This window comes from Rhea americana, unplaced genomic scaffold (genome assembly GCF_003343005.1).
Source record: "Rhea americana isolate MKP2758 unplaced genomic scaffold, rheAme1 scaffold_15, whole genome shotgun sequence".
Classification (NCBI taxonomy): Eukaryota; Metazoa; Chordata; class Aves; order Rheiformes; family Rheidae; genus Rhea; species Rhea americana.
The window spans coordinates 4,244,652-4,262,138 of NW_028185594.1; the positions used below are offsets into that span (position 1 = coordinate 4,244,652).

Sequence of the window (17,487 nt, forward strand, 5' to 3'; positions counted from 1 at the left end):
GGTAGGGAAACCCATTCTTAAGGTGATAAAGGCAGCCTACTCCCATCTCCACAATTTTAAGTTTTATGTATATAATTTATATATACAACTATATCATTATATATATAACTTATATATTACAAGTATGTCTTGGACTTCCTCTAAGGAAGGAGGAAAATCTCAGCTTTATAAGAGAGATCTTAGTACCTGGTGGGCCAGATCCTACGGTTCTTACAATGCCAATCTTGCCTCTGAAGCCAATGTAGAGTTGTGGATTAGGCAAGACTGTAGCAATTGCCCCTAAATTATTAATAGAAATAGAGAAAAATGTGGCACAAGGAAGAAGCCTATTGAAGCTTGATCTGGAAACAATCACTCAAGAAGGGGTAGATTTAATGCTATTGAGAGACAGCAAGACTTGTCAATGAGTAGTTATAAAATCTTGGGAGGAAATCATTTACGTTTTTCAAACTAAAGCTAAACAGAATCATCGTCAAATGTTGTTTGCTTTTGTTCTTGGTATGCAGGCATTTTTGTAACTGCAATTCTACCAGAAACGAGCAAAAGGTACTTTAAGAGAGTGTTGGGATCACCCAGAAACATGAAAGCTTAGAAACAGTCTTACTGGATGGAATGCCAGGATGTGCTAAGTTCTGAATGAAATCAAGAATAATAAAAGCCCTTGAGCCACTGGGTGCTGGCCTGGTGACATTAAATTATTTCCAAAATTTTACTTTTTTATTTTTTAAGTTTAAATACTTTGACACACATAAATAGAGCAGGGAGAGAAAGGAAATACATAAGTAAGTTTGATTTTCACTGGTTTTGTCAGAAACACCAATTATGACCTCTTCCATATGTAAATAAACAAACCACGTTAAATAGGAGGAGCGAGCTTTGTGGTAGACATAGCTAAAAAGCCCAAATTGTCTAGGGCCAAGTAAAAATGAGGGAGAAAGCCTGATTCGGTAAATATCAAGAGTCACAGGTAAGTTACCGCAGCCATCAAGTTCATCAGTTCCATTTTAGTCATATACCCCAGTGATTTTTTTAAAAAATTTTATTCCTGAAGTTAACAGTTCCAAAAACAAGGGTTTAGAGTGTCCTCTTACATTAAAATTCTTTTTCCTCCAATCATGTTTTGTCACTACCTTCCAGGTATTAAGTAAAATTATCCTAGTCTAAAAAAGGAATAAATCCAATTCTAAGAAGTCTGAAACAAACGAGAATGAAAAACAAGATTTTAATGTTCACCTCCATAGAGAGGTATGTTGGCTCAGATTTCATGTATGGGGAACCATTGGTCAGATATCACTTTGATCTTCCAGGCTAACAAATTTGTTTTCAAAATATTTCGTTGGTCCCTGTAGCAGTGACGTAATTCATGGTATGATACCATTTCACACTGATCTGCTGAGAGTTTTTTTTTCTTTTTTAAAATTTCCTCCTCTCCACCTTTTCCTCATGAGGAAGCCTTACAAAGTTTAACACCGATGAAACTATCAGTGTTTGTGAGAAACCCTACAGAYTGACCCACCTCTCTATTCTGCCAGAACAAGACTGGGAAGACCAAAATCAGCACACACTTAATCAGTGAGAGCACTGATAAGAATCATGGAATCGTGGAGGAATTTATATCAGAAAGTACCTCTGGAGGTCTCCTACTCTACTCTCTGATTTAAGCAGTTCAGTTAGATCAGCTAGTTCTGAGTCTTGTCCAAGATATTCAATAAATCTGAGATTCCTGTCCTGGAATTTGACAGGGAATTATCTTTCTTTGTTCATTTGCCGAGTCTGTCTGGGCGATACAATTTTCTAGACTGAGTACTGACTATTAAAGGAGAGTGACTGGAATAATGAAAAATACCCTGGAATCTCTTTTTCTGTTAGAATAGTCTTTATAAAATACGTGTGATGTTTTAGGTTGCTCTTTTTCTCCTGGTGGAAAGCAGCAGAGTAAAGATGCACTGAAGCGTCATTCTGTTCTGAAAGGTGACTAAAATACAGCATCATGTGTTTCCATATTTGATATGAGTGAAAGAATACATAGTTTAAGGTAAAACAGCAATGATTATGTTGGAAAAATAGAATCTTACCTGCCAGACCCTATGCTGGATGTACAGAAATCATAGTTCTATAAGCATATTTTTATACATAAATTCAGGAAATCCAATTTTAAAATGCTTGATGTTGTAGCTTCCCAGATTTTTCATATGTCAGTTTTCAAAGTAGAATCTCATTATAGAATTGGTGGAAAAATCCAGAATAAATAAGTTGTATCAACATCATAATATATGAAGTATATTGATCTGGAATACTCTGTCCAGGTCTAGACTCCCCATTAAAAGAAATTTATTGAGATACTGGAGTGAGTTCAGAGGTGGGCCATCAAGAGGGTCGGGGGCCTGGAGCACATGATGTACAAGGAGAGGCTGAAAGATATGGGTTTGTTCAGTCTTAGAGAAGTGTAAAGGGAGAKCTTACTGCTGTCTACAACTGCCTAATGGGAAGGGGGTAAAAAAGACAGAGACAAACACTTCTCCACGCACAGTGGAAGGATGAGAGCAATGAACTCAAGTTGGAATTTGGGAAATCTCGACTTGATACATGGGGGGGAAAAAAATAGCACAAGGGTGGTCAAATACTGGACTAGGTTACACAAAGAGGTTGTAAAATTTCCACCCTTGGAGATACTCAGAACTTGACTGGACATAGTTCTGAGCAATTAGCTCTAGTTGGACATGCTTGGAGCAGAAGGTTGGCTGATATGGGCTCTAGAGGTCTTCTCCTGCTTGCATGATTCTATGATTGACTGCTCTGTTCCAAAATACTAACTAACTATTCCCAAAAATCCATATTTGACTTTGTTGTTTTCATTTAAGTATTATATTTTGTTCATTTTTTCTCATCCTATAGTTCCACAGCCTTGGAAAACAGAGTCTGGCATTTTTATAATGGTTTCAGTTTTGCAAATGGATATAAATCCAGTATGAAGGAAATAAGGCAAAGCTTCTCCTTTCTAGAGCTCTCTGAAAACTGCTGAATAACTTGCTCAACTTTTAAAAAGTCAACTATTTATATTTTTGATTCCAAAGCAACTGGACAAGCAGGATTAGCCTTTTCTCATTAGTCTGTTTCTACTCATGGCTAAGAAATGGAAGATCTCTATACAACTTCAGCAAGGAGACATAGGCCCAAGAAGGATGTAGCTATTACAGATTACTCAAGTTTTAAGTGCACAATTTGAAACATCTGCAAAGAAGCAAGTTTTCTCATTGTAAAAACAGACTCCTGTAATGTGTCACTAATCATGCCTTTCCAAAATGGAAACTCCTTCTACGAAGTACTAGCTATGGTTCTGAGACACCTGCACACAAGCACACAAAATCTGAAGTCCAGAGACTGACTGAGTGCACAGCATATATAGGTGAAAAATATCCCCCTTTGAAAAGAGAAGAGATGGTCCCAAAGCCTCGAATTTGGTTCAAAGTTCAAGACCTGCTTAGAGATAGGGCCTGAGAAATTTGGATTCTGGTTAAGACTGTAATCCCCCTTTTCTCCAGGGTTTTTGGCTATTTGGATYGGGATTTAGATGTAGGCCTTTCTCTAGAAACAATAAAATAATGAGATATTTCAGTGTGTTTTTCCCATGGGGCCCTTGTTCTGCCATATTTAAATGAGATGTTACAAGACGACAAATGACAACAGGAAGTAAGTAAACAGTCTTGCTTGATTTTTTTGCCTTTTTTTTTTTTTTTTTTTTATGGAGGCTGGTACTTAAACTGTCACTTAATAATTACATTTTGTGGGCTATTGATAGCATACCTAAAGGCGGGTGTGTTCAGAGATCAACAGAAGATATTTATGAAGGTTCATAGCCAATGAATATTGCAGTGGCAGGCTTGAGAGCACATACTTCAGTATGCTACAATAATGACATTCTAAGATTCTTTATCCTTTTTTTTTTAATCTAATGCACTGACTGGATGCTCTACAGTTTCACACAGCTGAGGTTTCAGTTCCCATTAGACATCTGGCAGGATGTTCTATATATTCCAACTCAAGTTAAATTTTAGGGCCCTCAATCCCAGTGGAATAGCTGGATGGAATGGCCATAAAAAGTATGCAAATAGAGAAGTAGAGAACTACAAGATTGTCAGCAAGCAGTGCTCCGTAATTTTTTTTAACACACACACACACACACAYATATGTGTGTGTGTGTGTATGTATGTGTGTGTATATATATATACATATATGTATGTGTGTGTGTGTGTATGTATACATATACATACATACATATATATATATATATATATATATATATATATAGTATGGTTAGTTTTAAATCTTTGGAATAAACTCCATTTTCTTCCTTCTTTCTCTCCCTCCTTTCTTCTTTCTTTTCTTTCTTCCTTTCTTTCCCTCTCTCTCCCTTTTATCATGAATGATACATGATTGCCCCTAAAATTAAATCTTACCCCCTGGTTAGATTTGGGTCCATATTTCATGCCATATGGGCCAAACATTGTATTCCGCCCTGTCCCCAAAACGTTCAGTTGACAGTCACAGTGTTTTGTGAAAACTGTGAGGAAAAACAGCATCTTTCAAGTAAATTCAATCTCTCGCTGGAACCAAAGGTTGCAAAAAAGCTGAGAAATCAAGTGCCAAGGATCCCGGTGACAACTCTTAAACATCTATCAAGTTTCTTGTTTCATTTTTCCCCGAAAGTACAGTTTTACCTCCCAGAACATAAATTAAGGGAAATATATAACAGTCAATGAGTCAAAACAGTCAAAGAAGGGCAGTTGGCTAGTACGGTATAAAAGAGCAGCAACTGTTTGTGGACCACGCGCCATTTTGTTCCAATTCTAGACACATTTTGTAGGGATGGTCCCAGAATATACAAAATATACAACCTAATGATCACCCTGCCTGCTTGTATAGGCCATTTTTATGGTCTTAAATGCAGTCTTTGGAGTCCGGGCCAGTGCCAAATAGTTTAAAATGCAAGTTATGGCAAGATACACTTTTTTTTTCTTTTGAAATGAAGACTTTAATCCACTTTGAGCCAAAAAAATCCAATTATCAATAGGGTTGAAAGGTGAGCATGAGACCTCCACTTGTCCTTGATGGTTCACACAGTAGGCCAAAATGGACCTCTAGGTTAGTAATGCTTTGGACCAATCAGTCGGAAAAGCCTCACTGCTGTGTGTACAATCCAATCCTTCATTCACCATTCACACTTTGTTACGTTTTTTCATACAGGAGTGGGCTGTAGCATCAACTTGATGAACAAAAAAGGAGGACTTTAATAATTTATTTAAAAGACTAATGCTGAATGAAGTCATTGTACTTGGAAGAGGTTCTCGCTTTCCCACTCAGGGACTGGAGTTTTTGGCTTTTTTTGTGTGTAAGATGCTCAACAAACATTAGGTTTAAATTAAAATGTCTGCAAGTGCTTTTTACACAAACAAAAGTCTAATGTTTTAAACTGGTTAATAGAAGAATAGCAAGAACAACCAATATAATTCATCAATAAGTCACTGTGGGATGTGGCTAACATGCTCACATGATGTGGAAGGAATCCTGTAGTCATGCCTGTGTGGCCAGTCCCAGACCGATATCCAGGTGAAGACAAGGAGTTCTGAAGATCACTTGTTCGTGGAGAAAAGAGAAAAAAAACATTTAAGCTTCCAAATAAGCTTTTAAAGTTTTCGTTTAACAAATAAACAAGAAAGTCCCAGCTACGGCAATAAGGTGATGCCTACGGAGATATTAGGTGCTGTTTCTCAGGGGCTTATCCCTTGGCCACTTAGCCATCATGCCAGTAGCTTCCAGAGTCCCTAGTGCATATGTTGTGCAATAGCCAAAACAAAAATTAAAATAAAACAACCAAGAAAAATACAGTCCTCCGTGAATTCTACATAAATTCAGGCCAAAAAGAGGATGTTTGTGTCACAAGTGTCACTCCACAGTCTACTGCCATTAAGGCCACTGGTATTGACTTAAAAGGATCTTAATAGCTCAGTTCTAGGAAGAAGAACCAAAACCAAGACAGGCCAGTGTCTGTGAGAAGTCTGACGCATTGAACATTAGGAATTCTCAGACAAAGAACAAAGGAACCAAGAGGTTAATTTTGGCTACCAAACTGGGATTTGGTTTTCTAGGTCATTGTTTCTCCCCCGCCCCCCCCCCCCCATCTATTTAAAAAGAAAAGTTAGTGCTACAAATATGCAACTTCAAGACGACATATTCTCCTACTGAGTTGCACTGAGAAGCAAGTTAAATAAGCCCCTCCTACTGCCGTCCACCTGCAGGGAAGCCTCCTCCATTTTCTTTGATTTCCATTGGCAAAAAACAGGAAACAAATCCAAGAGAGACGAAGTACTGTAAGCAACTGTTCCTTCTTACTGACTTCACTCTATCCCATTTCCTCGCCTGCATCTTCTCCCATCCTGCTGGGGCAAGGCATAAAGAACAGATGTATGTATTGAAGTATAATTGGGTGCATGACAGTGCGAGCGTGTGGTCTCTGTACAGAGGATTACATGTGAACAAGTTCTCTTCTCCTGCAAGGCAGCGGGTTATAACTTGAGTTCCACTCTCTTTTCATAACACTTAGCTCAGATGACATCCATGCTAAGCTGAGTGATGTTTAGATGTGTCTCTTCATGTGGAGGGCGAGGTGATCAGACCTGGAAAAACACCTGCAAAATAAATGAAGTGGGAAAAGAAATAAATACGGGATTTKGCAAAAACAGTGCTCCTGCTCCTCTCTCCTTACATACAGGAAGAATTATTTATCCAAGTTTAGAGTCATTCTTTATATTGTCCATGAATGGCCACCAAACCATGCATGATTCACCTCTATGACCCTAGATGGCCAACTACCCTGGCTCTTCAGCAGCTATATCAGTAAATAAACAATTCTTCTTTGGCTGTTCCTCTCCCTCTTCCTTCTTTCACTGAGTCAAACATCAGGGAAGGGCACTCATTCGTGCACACAGTAATAAAATCAAATATTTATAAAGTGTGTGTTTGTGTGTGTATATCTATAAATTTAAATATGTAGATATAAGTAAATAAATAAATAAAGTAAAACATAACAAGTCACTTGTATAAAAGTGCTCAGCAGTGCCAGCTTAAAAAAACACCAGCTTTTTAAAGTACCCAGGACCTGAAAGAGGCAACAAAGAAAGAAGTCAGGCTTGAAAGCTGAATTCCCATTTCTAATTCCAAATTGGAAGAAAAACTGATTTAGTGGTTGGGGGCTGAAAATCTATCAGGCTACATATCTCTGCAAGATTCTCTGCTGAGAATCTCAAGGTAATATGTAGATGTTGATAAACACTATCTCCCTGAATAAAGCTGAGAGGAGATAAGGTATTGTCCCTGTTTTGTAAGTGTGAAAACCGAGACATGGAGAAGGCAAGAAAATTGCTGCAGATCACACAAGAAGTCCGGTAAAACCAGAAAAAAAATCCTAGGATTTTGAATTTCAGCTTCTGTTATATACGAAGGCATTTCTTCTCCATCTCACTACAAAACRTAATATTTTGACGTTCTAAAAATGTAGACAGATGCTGATGAGATGGACTTAGAATGGCAACCCTAGAGAATGAAAACATCTGTTGAGTTTTAGGGCTGGTCTAAATATGCAGTTAATTTAGGGTAAGGTAGTGTATGAATTTGAAATGCAACATCTATTCTTGATTAACTCCCTCTCTAAAGGCTTATGGCTGCCTTCTGAAATAATTTAATCCACTTGGGAAGCGGGTTACAATATGCAGAAAAAAACACACTTATTCCAGGAGAAGAACTACCCTACAAAGATTTAATCAGGAATGACTGTTCAAAAACAACTCCAATGTAGTGGACATGCTGTAGGGCACTTAACATTAGGAAGAGCAGCCCAAACTTGGGCACTTTACACCACCAGGGTAGTGTCAGTGTGATGACATAAGTAAGTTCTAAGCAGGACAAGTGCTTTTCTTTTTCAAGTGCTTTTTCAATATAAACTCCATTTTACCAAAACTGCTAGGAAACAAGAATATTCTTTCAACTTCATGCCCACTAGAAATGGGATTGGAAGCAGCAACTCATTTCATACTCGCTACCGTAGTGTCATCAGAGATGCGTAGTGCCCAAGAGCAAGTTGCAGGGCAAGCAGGCAGCGGTCCTGGCTGCCTACCCCAGAGCCTGAAAATGGAGCCCGACTGTCACCGAGGGAGTATGCAGACACTCTGRAAAGCCAAGCCCCTACTAGATATTTCAAGTTGAACCCTCAAAAAGGGAGGCTTCCAAGTTCTCCGCAAACCTTGGCGTGCATTCTTTCCACTCTAACCCGTAACACATTGGCACCTATTATAAATATCACACAAAAGGACACATACTTGTGGCTTTTGAGTAAACTGTTTTTAAGGCTCTGAGGGCATCATGACAAGCTACTTCCAAAACTGTCTTGCTTGGAATGCGTTTTGCTGCCCCATGGATTTAGAGTATAAAAGATCCACCAATGCACATTAAAAAAAACCTAAACAGCTTCTTGTGTGAATCTGGATAGCTCACACATGCACTGAATACACTTCAAAAAAAGCAATAGCTAAGTATTTTGTATTTTTTTCAGAAAGAAGGTAAAAAAAATGATAATTCAACTAATAAAAAAAAAAAAAGAAGGAAATACACTCAATCTGAAGGCAAACATCCAGAGGATAATCACCATAAGCAGAGAAAGGCTGAGAAAAAGAACTATAAAAATGAGAAGATTTTAAATTGTTAAGGGACCTTGTCTGTCCCTCTGGCACAGGCACGCTATCTGCATCTATACGCAGAGATGAGTGATCAAGACATATATTTTTAAGACAAAGAAACCTCATAAAAGGCGACTTTGACAAGAAAAGCGAAATACTCAGCTGCTGTGGATGAGAACAGCTCTACCCAAGTCAGCAGTTCTCTATTGATTTGTAGCAGCTTAGGAGGTGGTCAATACCTTTGTATAAGGCAGAGTGGCAAAAATAAAAAAGAAACGCTTGCGAATGGGATGAAGGCTGCATTCCTCCAAGCTCCCAGCCGAAGCGCCGGGAGACAAATGAGAAGCTGACAACGAGCACTTGGCTTTCAGTGCAGCAGGCTCAGCACAGCTAGAATTTTCTAGCCCTAGGGTGCCAAAATACATCCTTGGACCAACATCCCTCTCGTCAGTCTAAACTGAGAAAGCAGCATGCTCTGGCTGTGAGGGCTGCCAAAACAAAACAACAGCTTGAGTGGCTGCCAAAAAGACATGCACCAGCTGGCATTTTAGTCTAGGACTAGCCATAAGACCACCACCAAACACAGCTTTTCCTCTCTGATCGTCTCTGTTACAAATGCAACCCAGGAAAAAGTATGCTGAGTCACAATGCAGCAAGATTTGTTAAAAGTAAGGACTCAAAGTACTGCTTCACATCAAGAACCATAGTAATAGTATCTAGTATACTTTTCAGCTCAGTATATTTTATTGCTAATGAAATGGTACATTACTAATTCAAGTTTTCCTGTTGACTAACTTGGGTAGTTCCATCTATTGGTAAGGCTGCTAGATGTGGACATTTTATTTTCAACAGTAAAAAACTCCCTAGCAAATGTTGCTGCTAAATCACACTGACAAAAAAAAAAAAAAAAAAAAAAGATATTGATCAACGGACACATTTTTCTCTTCTGGAACTCAAGCCAGCAGTGGAGAAGGCTATGAAGGTAAAGATGACAAGAGAAACTCCCTTCTCCACAAATTAAGCAGCTTGCTGGTCCCTAGTCTTGCCTGTGAAACACCACCGTGCTCCACACCACCAGCTCTACACCTCTTCCAGTTCCCAGCCAGCTCTGTACATTATACAGGGTCCATCACAGCCTTCCCCCTCATCCTTCCACCAATCCAGCTCTTGCTGGAAGGACAGTTTATGCTAGATTAAGATACCCTAATTCTGAAAGTCATGCAGCAATGCATTCCCTGCTGCAAACAGGATTCCTTCCTCTCTCCCTTTGCTCTGCTTCCTTAGCAACACAGTACTGCTCAGCACTGAAGCCTCTGCAGGAGAAAGAGGGAAGGCAGCTCTGATGGGAGGAGAATACAGCACTCAGCCATCTTTCTTACCAGCTCCAGGTTCTCCACAGTGGGATTTGTTCATTCCAGCTAAGCACGGTCTTAGCTGCTGTCAAAGGACCCTAAACGTGCACTTACATTGGAATATATACTCCAAAAGTCTGGTACTAAGCTGCTATCTGCCAACACATACTCATGCAGGACAAGTCAGTGCTGCTGCCCTGTCACCCTCTTCCCCTCAGGGTGCTGAGGGCTTGCAATGTGTGAGGAGCATAACCCTGCGCCCTGGGCTTCTGAAGAGCACAGCTCCTGGGGAACGCGAATACCCAGCATATTCCTGGTGTCCGCAAGTCACTAGGGACTGTACACTGCTTTCTGCACCACTTCAGCTCATTCTCCTTTCTCCTGTGCTGCCTCCAAACCACACACCATCAGCAGTACATATGGTGCTACTCAAACCAGCRGTAGTTTGCCAATGACAACCAACAATGCAATCTGTGGGCTGCACGGTGTTGGGCTGCGACAGGGCTGCGGCRGCAGCAGCCGAATAGAATCAAGTCTTCTTATTTCTTTTGTTTTAGAATTGTCCCGCATGCAGAGGACATGAATATCCCTTTGATGCTGGTCAGAAGGCTAAAGACACAACCCCACCTGAAAACTGTCTGGAAGGGAACTACACCCACACCATGTGCACAGCACCCCCCCCCTCCTTTTTACAGTTTTTATCACCACTTTCACAACCTGATCGCCAAGTATGGCCTTCTCTGCTGAACAGCAATATGCATCCATTCAGTGCTATGTCAGCACTGCTAAAAGCAGCTCCTAAAGGCTCCTTAATGTTCAGCAAGCCAGGATGTCTGAGGGAGTGACCACAACTCCTGTCATTAATGGTAGGTGCAGAAAAGAGTAGCAGCTCAGATATGAAGAAACTGTTTTCCAGTTGGGACCCTGACTCAGAAAGGAGTGTCTTTAACATTAAATGTCTGCTTAAATGCTCTCCTGGGAAGGGACACACTTAGACACATGTTTCAGTGCTTGCCGGAAGTGACATCTGCAATAGGAGGTAGTAGAAATAACTGTGAATCAGAAAAGAAGGAAAAATAGTGGTATGGCAATGTGAGCCCTCCGAAAAGAAGAGACAAAGCCAAAAAAAAAAAAAAAAAAAAAAAGCACAGTCACTCTATTGCTTGCAACAACTGACTGGGTAAGTAGAAACAAATCCGACTCTTGCCACCACACACAGATGGACTGCGTGTGGAATTTAACAGAGCACGACCCAAGCACTCCTGACTTATCAAGAAATATTTTTTCCTTCACCCATAGCTTTCTGCTGAACAGCAGAAAACGTGTTAGATGGTTGAAGGAATCTCTACTGCAGTGACTGAGGAGTTGACTGACAAAGAAAAAGCCTAGATAGGAAGGCACATGTAGCAGGAGAATGAATACTTAACAAWGGACTGAAAGAGACTGAGGAGTTGAAAACTTTGACTGTATTTCTTTAAATCTCTGCTAAAAATGTTGTCTGTCCTGRCACAGAAACCCAGGGGCTTTGCATTGCTCGTGAGTGTGTGTGTGTGGCTAAGGGTGGTTAGTTCATTCTTGAGAGGAAAGAACAGAGAAAGGCAGAAAGGCAGTGCCATACGTTTAAAACGAGAATACAAATGTTCTCCTTCACAGAGGTGCCTATACAAAAGCAGAACTCCAGAGGTCTCTGCTTGGCTTATCCTGTGCCTCATTCTGAGCAAACAAAAGATAATCCACGGATAAAACAAAAGATAATTCAAGAGGAAACCTTCAGTGGGGGAAGAGGGACAGGAAAAAGGGGAGACAAGGGGAGAGGAGAGCCCAAGGAGATGAAGCTCTTGGAAAGACAGGATGTGAAAATGATCGAATTTCCTTCCCATAAAAGGATGGGGTCCCTTGTTTATATCCCATACATCCTCTTTCCACGCAGGTTCTCTGCTGGTCTGGCATACCCAGCGGCTTCCTAGAGCCTTTATTGTGTTATAAAACGTTTTCTTATCAGAGCAGAGAACCTTAGTGCCGCATTAAAAAATGGGTAATTTTCTTAAGCCTCTTTTAAAAATATATATAAATAGGATTAGCTGGATAACATGTTCAGATGCAAGCACATTATTTGATTACTCAGTACTAGATCCAGGTTTCACCCAGGGCACTGCCAGGCTCCAGCTGGGGGGGGGGGTGGCAAGGGGGAAAAGTGCTTATTGTTCAAGCCTGTCAGTGCTGTCAAGAGTCATTACAGGGGTAATTGCTTTTGCTCCACCCTAACCTATTATCACTCGGGATTGGGGATGGGAGGAGGGTTTTCTTTTGGTTTTGTTTCTAAATTCAAAGAGCCAGCTTTCAAAAATGCTCAGCACCCAGCAAGAATGACCAGATTTCTTCAGACATGCTCATCATTAATTCAACAGCTAGATAAAGGAGTGAGGGCTGCAAAAAGGTATTGGCAGCGAGTGGCAGCCCCTGCTGCTCTCGCTGAGAGCTGCTGGGTGCCCAGCTTCTCCAGGCCCCTCACTTCCAAGCGCCCAAAGGAGGACTGCTGCATGACAGGCTCTTCAAGAAGCTTTGCTCTGGGCATCTATCATGCTTTAAAATCTGAGCCCACACAAAATAAAGGTGCAGAGTATTTCCCACATCAAAGAAATGTCAAGGGTGAGATTTAAAGCTGCAGAAGACTCACTCATTAGTGGGAATGCACAGAGATCTCTGATCCTACGTAAAACAACCCCACAAAGTTGAGTTGTCAGATATGCCTAAATCACGCCTGAGCTTTTGCAAATGAAGCTGTTTGCTCTCTTCTGTTGACTCTCTCCCATTTCATCTGGGGACAGAAGGAGCCCCTTTGGCAGGGCAACAGGCTGGTCTCAGGGAGCCAGCAATTCCATGCCAGGCCCGATAACTGCATTTTGCTTGAACACCGTGTCAGGAGGCTGCATTACCTGTCACAATGGTTGCATTTAAAGGGCTTTGCACCCGTGTGCTTTCTGTAATGCCTCGTGAGCTCGTCGCTCCGTGCAAAACGCCACTCGCACCCTTCCCACGAACACTTGTAAGGCTTCTCACCTGCGGAGGGGAGGAGAGAACAGTCAGAGTGGCAGCAGGGTTACCGAGCACTACACAGCACTACACGTTCAAGCTCYGCATCCTCCCCCCTCCTCTCCCTCCCGCTTGGGCAGGTTAGCCCACTCTCAGTCACACAATCCACRGCCAGTAACTCGCTTCAGGGCTTGTGACACATTGCACCCGGAATGGATCTAATTCCAACTTTATAATTGTTAAAATTCTTGCACTACCTTGGCAAAAAAGGAATGTTTCCCATTTCTAATGAAGCCAGTCAATTATTCTTCTAAGAAACCCTTAAGAAGTCCTGTAGTGCTTCTCCCCTCAGCTGCTGAAAGCTGGTTGTCTGTAAGCCTTTGGGCCAGCRCTGCTCTCACCAGCTAAGTTACTGGGGTGCTCACAAGTGGCTGCTCAAAGCATGGAGAGGTTGGGGCGAGCTGGGCACACAGCTGCCCCTGCACTACCCCAAAGCAAGCAACACCACTGCACTGCATGCATTTACCTTGTTGCCATTTACCCCAGCACGGTCATGCTCACAGCAGTTCCCACCAAGGTTTCAARCCCACTGCTCTCTAGAACTGCACCTCCTTTATTTGCTTCCCCAAATAAAAACTGCTCAAGAAACGATATGCCAAGACAGCGAGTGTAAGGCAAGAAATGTTTTTTCTTGAAATCAGCTCATCCTTCAGGCTTTTTGCACTCCACCATTATCAGTTGTTATTCTACCCCAAACTATTAACCRTACCATTGAAGGCAGTGAAAATGTGCAGTGAGGAGTCAGGAGAGGTGCTGGTCTGCTGTGTTCACAGTTACCTACTTTCTAACGCAAACCAGTCCCTGTGGATCAAAGTCTGCCATGATGTAACATCATCGCCCCCCAGAACAAATGCTCCAGTGCAGCTTCCCCTACGTAAAATCAATGTCTATTCCTTGTGCAGTGAGCACAGAATGGATGCATTAGAAGAGGAGGAGGTTGAGGGAAAATGCCAACAAGAAGACACTTCCACTACAAAGCTTCTAAGCCGGGAATTACAAATGAGATGTGGTTATTACTTATTTATTTGTTCTAAACATTGCTAAGAAAGTGATCTTAAAAACCATCACTGGCCATACTGAAGTCAYAATCCGTATGACCTCCTTATGGCAAAGCCACGTGAGACAGTCACTTGGCTAAAGTAGACTGAAATTCCTCAGTACAGGGAGGCAGATTTCTATATTTAACATGTCTATTCAGCAGGTAAAGGAAAGAGATTTGATTATGGGAGACCTACGTATTTCAGGGTGACAAAYTGGAGAGGCCAAAAGAGCAAGAGAAATGAAGAGGGCTCAAGAACTGCACCAAAATACATGAGAAAAGCTGTTCYCTGGCGAGTTCATTTCTGCAGGCGCCTGACTGCACACAGAGCTCTGCTGCACCACGCAAAGCGGGCTGCGATATTAACTGGAGTGGAGCCATTTCAGCCTTTCAGCCTCTGTGAAGTTTGTCTGGCTCAATAACTAAATCACAGGATTCACTGGGGTGAAGCAACGAAACAAGAGCAGCAGTAGGCAAGGCTGTGCCAAACTATCGATTTGTCCCTCAGTCCCCGAACGCAGAAGGCCAGCCTGGCTGTCTCTGTCGTGTGCTGCAATCCACCCTGGGGACATGCCCAACAAGACCAGGGACAGAGCCAATAAAAACACTACCCCAATCAGACTGTGCCTGTCTGGTCATCTCTGCGGATTTTTTGCTCTGTTTTCTTTCCCCCTCCACAAAGATTTTCCAGAAAAAAAAGCAAGAAGGTTCTTGTTTGCGAGCCAAGTGCTGGTGCTCTGTTTCTGTGCTCATGCCTCAACTGTGGCTCAAACACTGTCATCAGTGCTGGCCCCAGAAAGCAGGCTTGCAGTTGTTTCAGCTCTCTCCCTGCACAAGCCTTGACACACTACCTGGCATATTACATTTGCTCTCCCCTTGTCAGAGAAAAAGGATTTTCCCAGCCCCGGTCTTGTCTGTGATGATGCAGCAGTTCCGTGTGAATAGTTCATCAACTGTTTTTAAAAGCTGTCAATAAAGAAACCTCGAGGATAATTCAGATTCCTCGGTTCTCCGACGCTCTCTAGTGCCTACCTTAGAGCAGAGACAGCAAGGCAGATAAACTGCCCTGCAGCTCACGTTGGCTACACACACGGTAAAGCAAACGTGAGACCAGCGCCCAGCCAAACCTGGCAGGTACCACCAACCTGAAGGATGCAGTTGCCTATGGAGCCAAAGGGTGAAGGACAAACATCACGGTCTTTCTGAGGAACCAAGGACTACTAGGACTGAAGCAGGGTTTGGCTTGCTAACATTTGTCAAAAGCTTTGCAAGCATACCATGCTATATATAGGTTACGAGAGACAGAAACGCCAAGCATGATTACTGGTGAGCCCACGGGATGCCACGCATCTCCGTTACTTGCTCCAGGGGCTCCTCTCACAAGYGATCCCAATTCAGCTCTGAACAACCCTGAGTTGAGTTTTGTTTTCTGATGCTTTTCCTCCGTCAGCAAAGCCACGCTCCACCAAATGTCAGACAGGGTCTCTTTGTGCTCCCAGACGCATGCCGGCACAYGGTGCTCCGCACGCCGCAGCAGCACCGTGACCTTTAGAGCCACGTCAGACAGGTCCTTGGCCCAGAGACGTCCTAGAGGTTAAGTTCCCTGCTCTCCTACAGCTGCTCAGGAACGAGAGAGGAGGTAAAGAGAGAGATTTCTGATTCTCCGCACATAAAGAGAACTGGCCGCTCCTTTAATGGCTGCTTTCATCTTACCGCAGATAAAATGAAAGCATGTTTTGCTAAGGTGTACGTAGTGTGGGAATGGAAAAGCGGGGAGGGTCTTCTATGGGCAATGGCACGCAGAAGAAACAGGAAGGATCATTTCCATGTGCCAGGCTGCTCTTCTGTTGTAGAGGATTAGCGAGAACAAAAAGGAAGGATGGTGAAATCCTCCTCTGCTGAAGGCAATGGCAGAACTCCCACTAGCTTCTACAGGGCCAGGATTTCCCCCTTTTTAACAAATTAATTATAAGCTTCAAAATTCAATTAAAAATAGGAACATCACAGAGCTGTGCCACACTGACTTTTTTTCAGGCTCTAATTCCACAAAATTAATAACTAACTGCACTTAAAACTTGTGCCTGTGAGTCACTCCCAGGAAGGCGGTTCTACTCCCTAAGTCACCTTTATTCAACACCACAAAAATCCGCGTAGTGCTTGAGCAAATCTATGACCCACATTTACACAAAGGCATTCAACTGAGCATCCAAAGCAGCCGCTACCCACGCAGGCAGATGTTAAACGCTCAGCTGTTTCAGTTTAGAACGTGCCCCACAACCTGGACCTGGACCTGTTTGTTTTACACATCTACAAATGCACCCGGGAAGGGCAGGCAGCCAGCAGCATGGGCATGCATTTAAGCATCAAGTTATGCAATTTTCTGAGATGAGCGCTATGTTAGCATACCATTTGTTTACAGAAAGTCTTCTAAAATTGACCTAGAATAGTGGTTTTCAGGTTTTTCTAGTTTTTTTTTTTTTTTTTTTTTTTTCCTGGGAGGTGGAAACCCTTCTCTAGCGATTTCAAACCTGCTGACCAGGGTCTGCTTTCCTTAGGCTGCAGAYGCGCACGTAGTGCAGAGCAATAGAGGTGAGGGGTAGGTTGAAACAGCAGGTACTCAGGACCTCTCACTTCAGACCAGCTGCTGCCTGGTGCTGCRGCCTGAATGCTCGTTTATAGCATGCTAGGAGCTGTTCGGAGAGCACCCACGGGAAATACTCAAGCGAGCACATCCTTAGATGTCCTTTGAAGACCCCGTGGAAGTAGCCTTGCATGCCTGCAAATCAACAGAGCACCACGCTGAAAACTACCCATCTAGAAGGACCTTATCATCAGAAAAATTAGTGGTATGGAAAAGCTATTAGCCCTTCTAATAGGCTTTAGGGTTTTCAGTCCTGCGTGACTGCCTACTTCTGCAAAGCGGTCTCTCTGTACTGTTTYTCTGTCCTGCCACCCACTTTTATTTTTTCCTCTTCCTAGAACGTATTTTCATACCCTGAACTGGGCTGTTTGGGGAAGAGGCTCTCTCTCTCTTCCACTTCTATGTATGGCAACTCACACAATCTAGCTCTTCTAAAAAGTTGCCCCCCACGCTCACTTCGGTACAGTCTGGCCCTCCATCCCTCTTTGCTTAATCCAGCCTGGTCCAGTCTGGTAACTGGAGGACAAAGAACTTTGCAAAGYGATGGGAAATGCGCAATACTGAAGCCAAAATTATGACTCACAGCAAAAAATCTATGAGACTCTGGTATCCCTGAAATCAGGTCGCTGTTCC

The 17,487-nt window shown here is 42.4% G+C and overlaps 1 protein-coding gene across 3 annotated transcripts in view; it reads right to left on the reverse strand.

Annotated features, from left to right (window-relative positions):
- KLF7 (KLF transcription factor 7) overlaps positions 1–17,487 on the reverse strand; it is a 95,952-nt gene that overhangs the window by 30,387 nt on the left and 48,078 nt on the right. The window contains exons 3-5 of one of the 3 annotated variants that reach the window (XR_014895141.1): positions 13,018–13,141; positions 6,291–6,686; positions 1,884–5,633 (exon numbers count right to left, since the gene is read on the reverse strand). Coding sequence is in view for 1 of the 3 variants with exons in the window: in XM_085299380.1 (XP_085155506.1) it covers positions 6,635–6,686; positions 13,018–13,141 (176 nt within the window). In the remaining 2 variants the exon portion in view is untranslated. Of the gene's footprint in view, positions 1–1,883; positions 6,687–13,017; positions 13,142–17,487 lie in introns of those variants that run through there. The other 2 variants (XR_014895140.1, XM_085299380.1) reach the window with 2 other exon arrangements.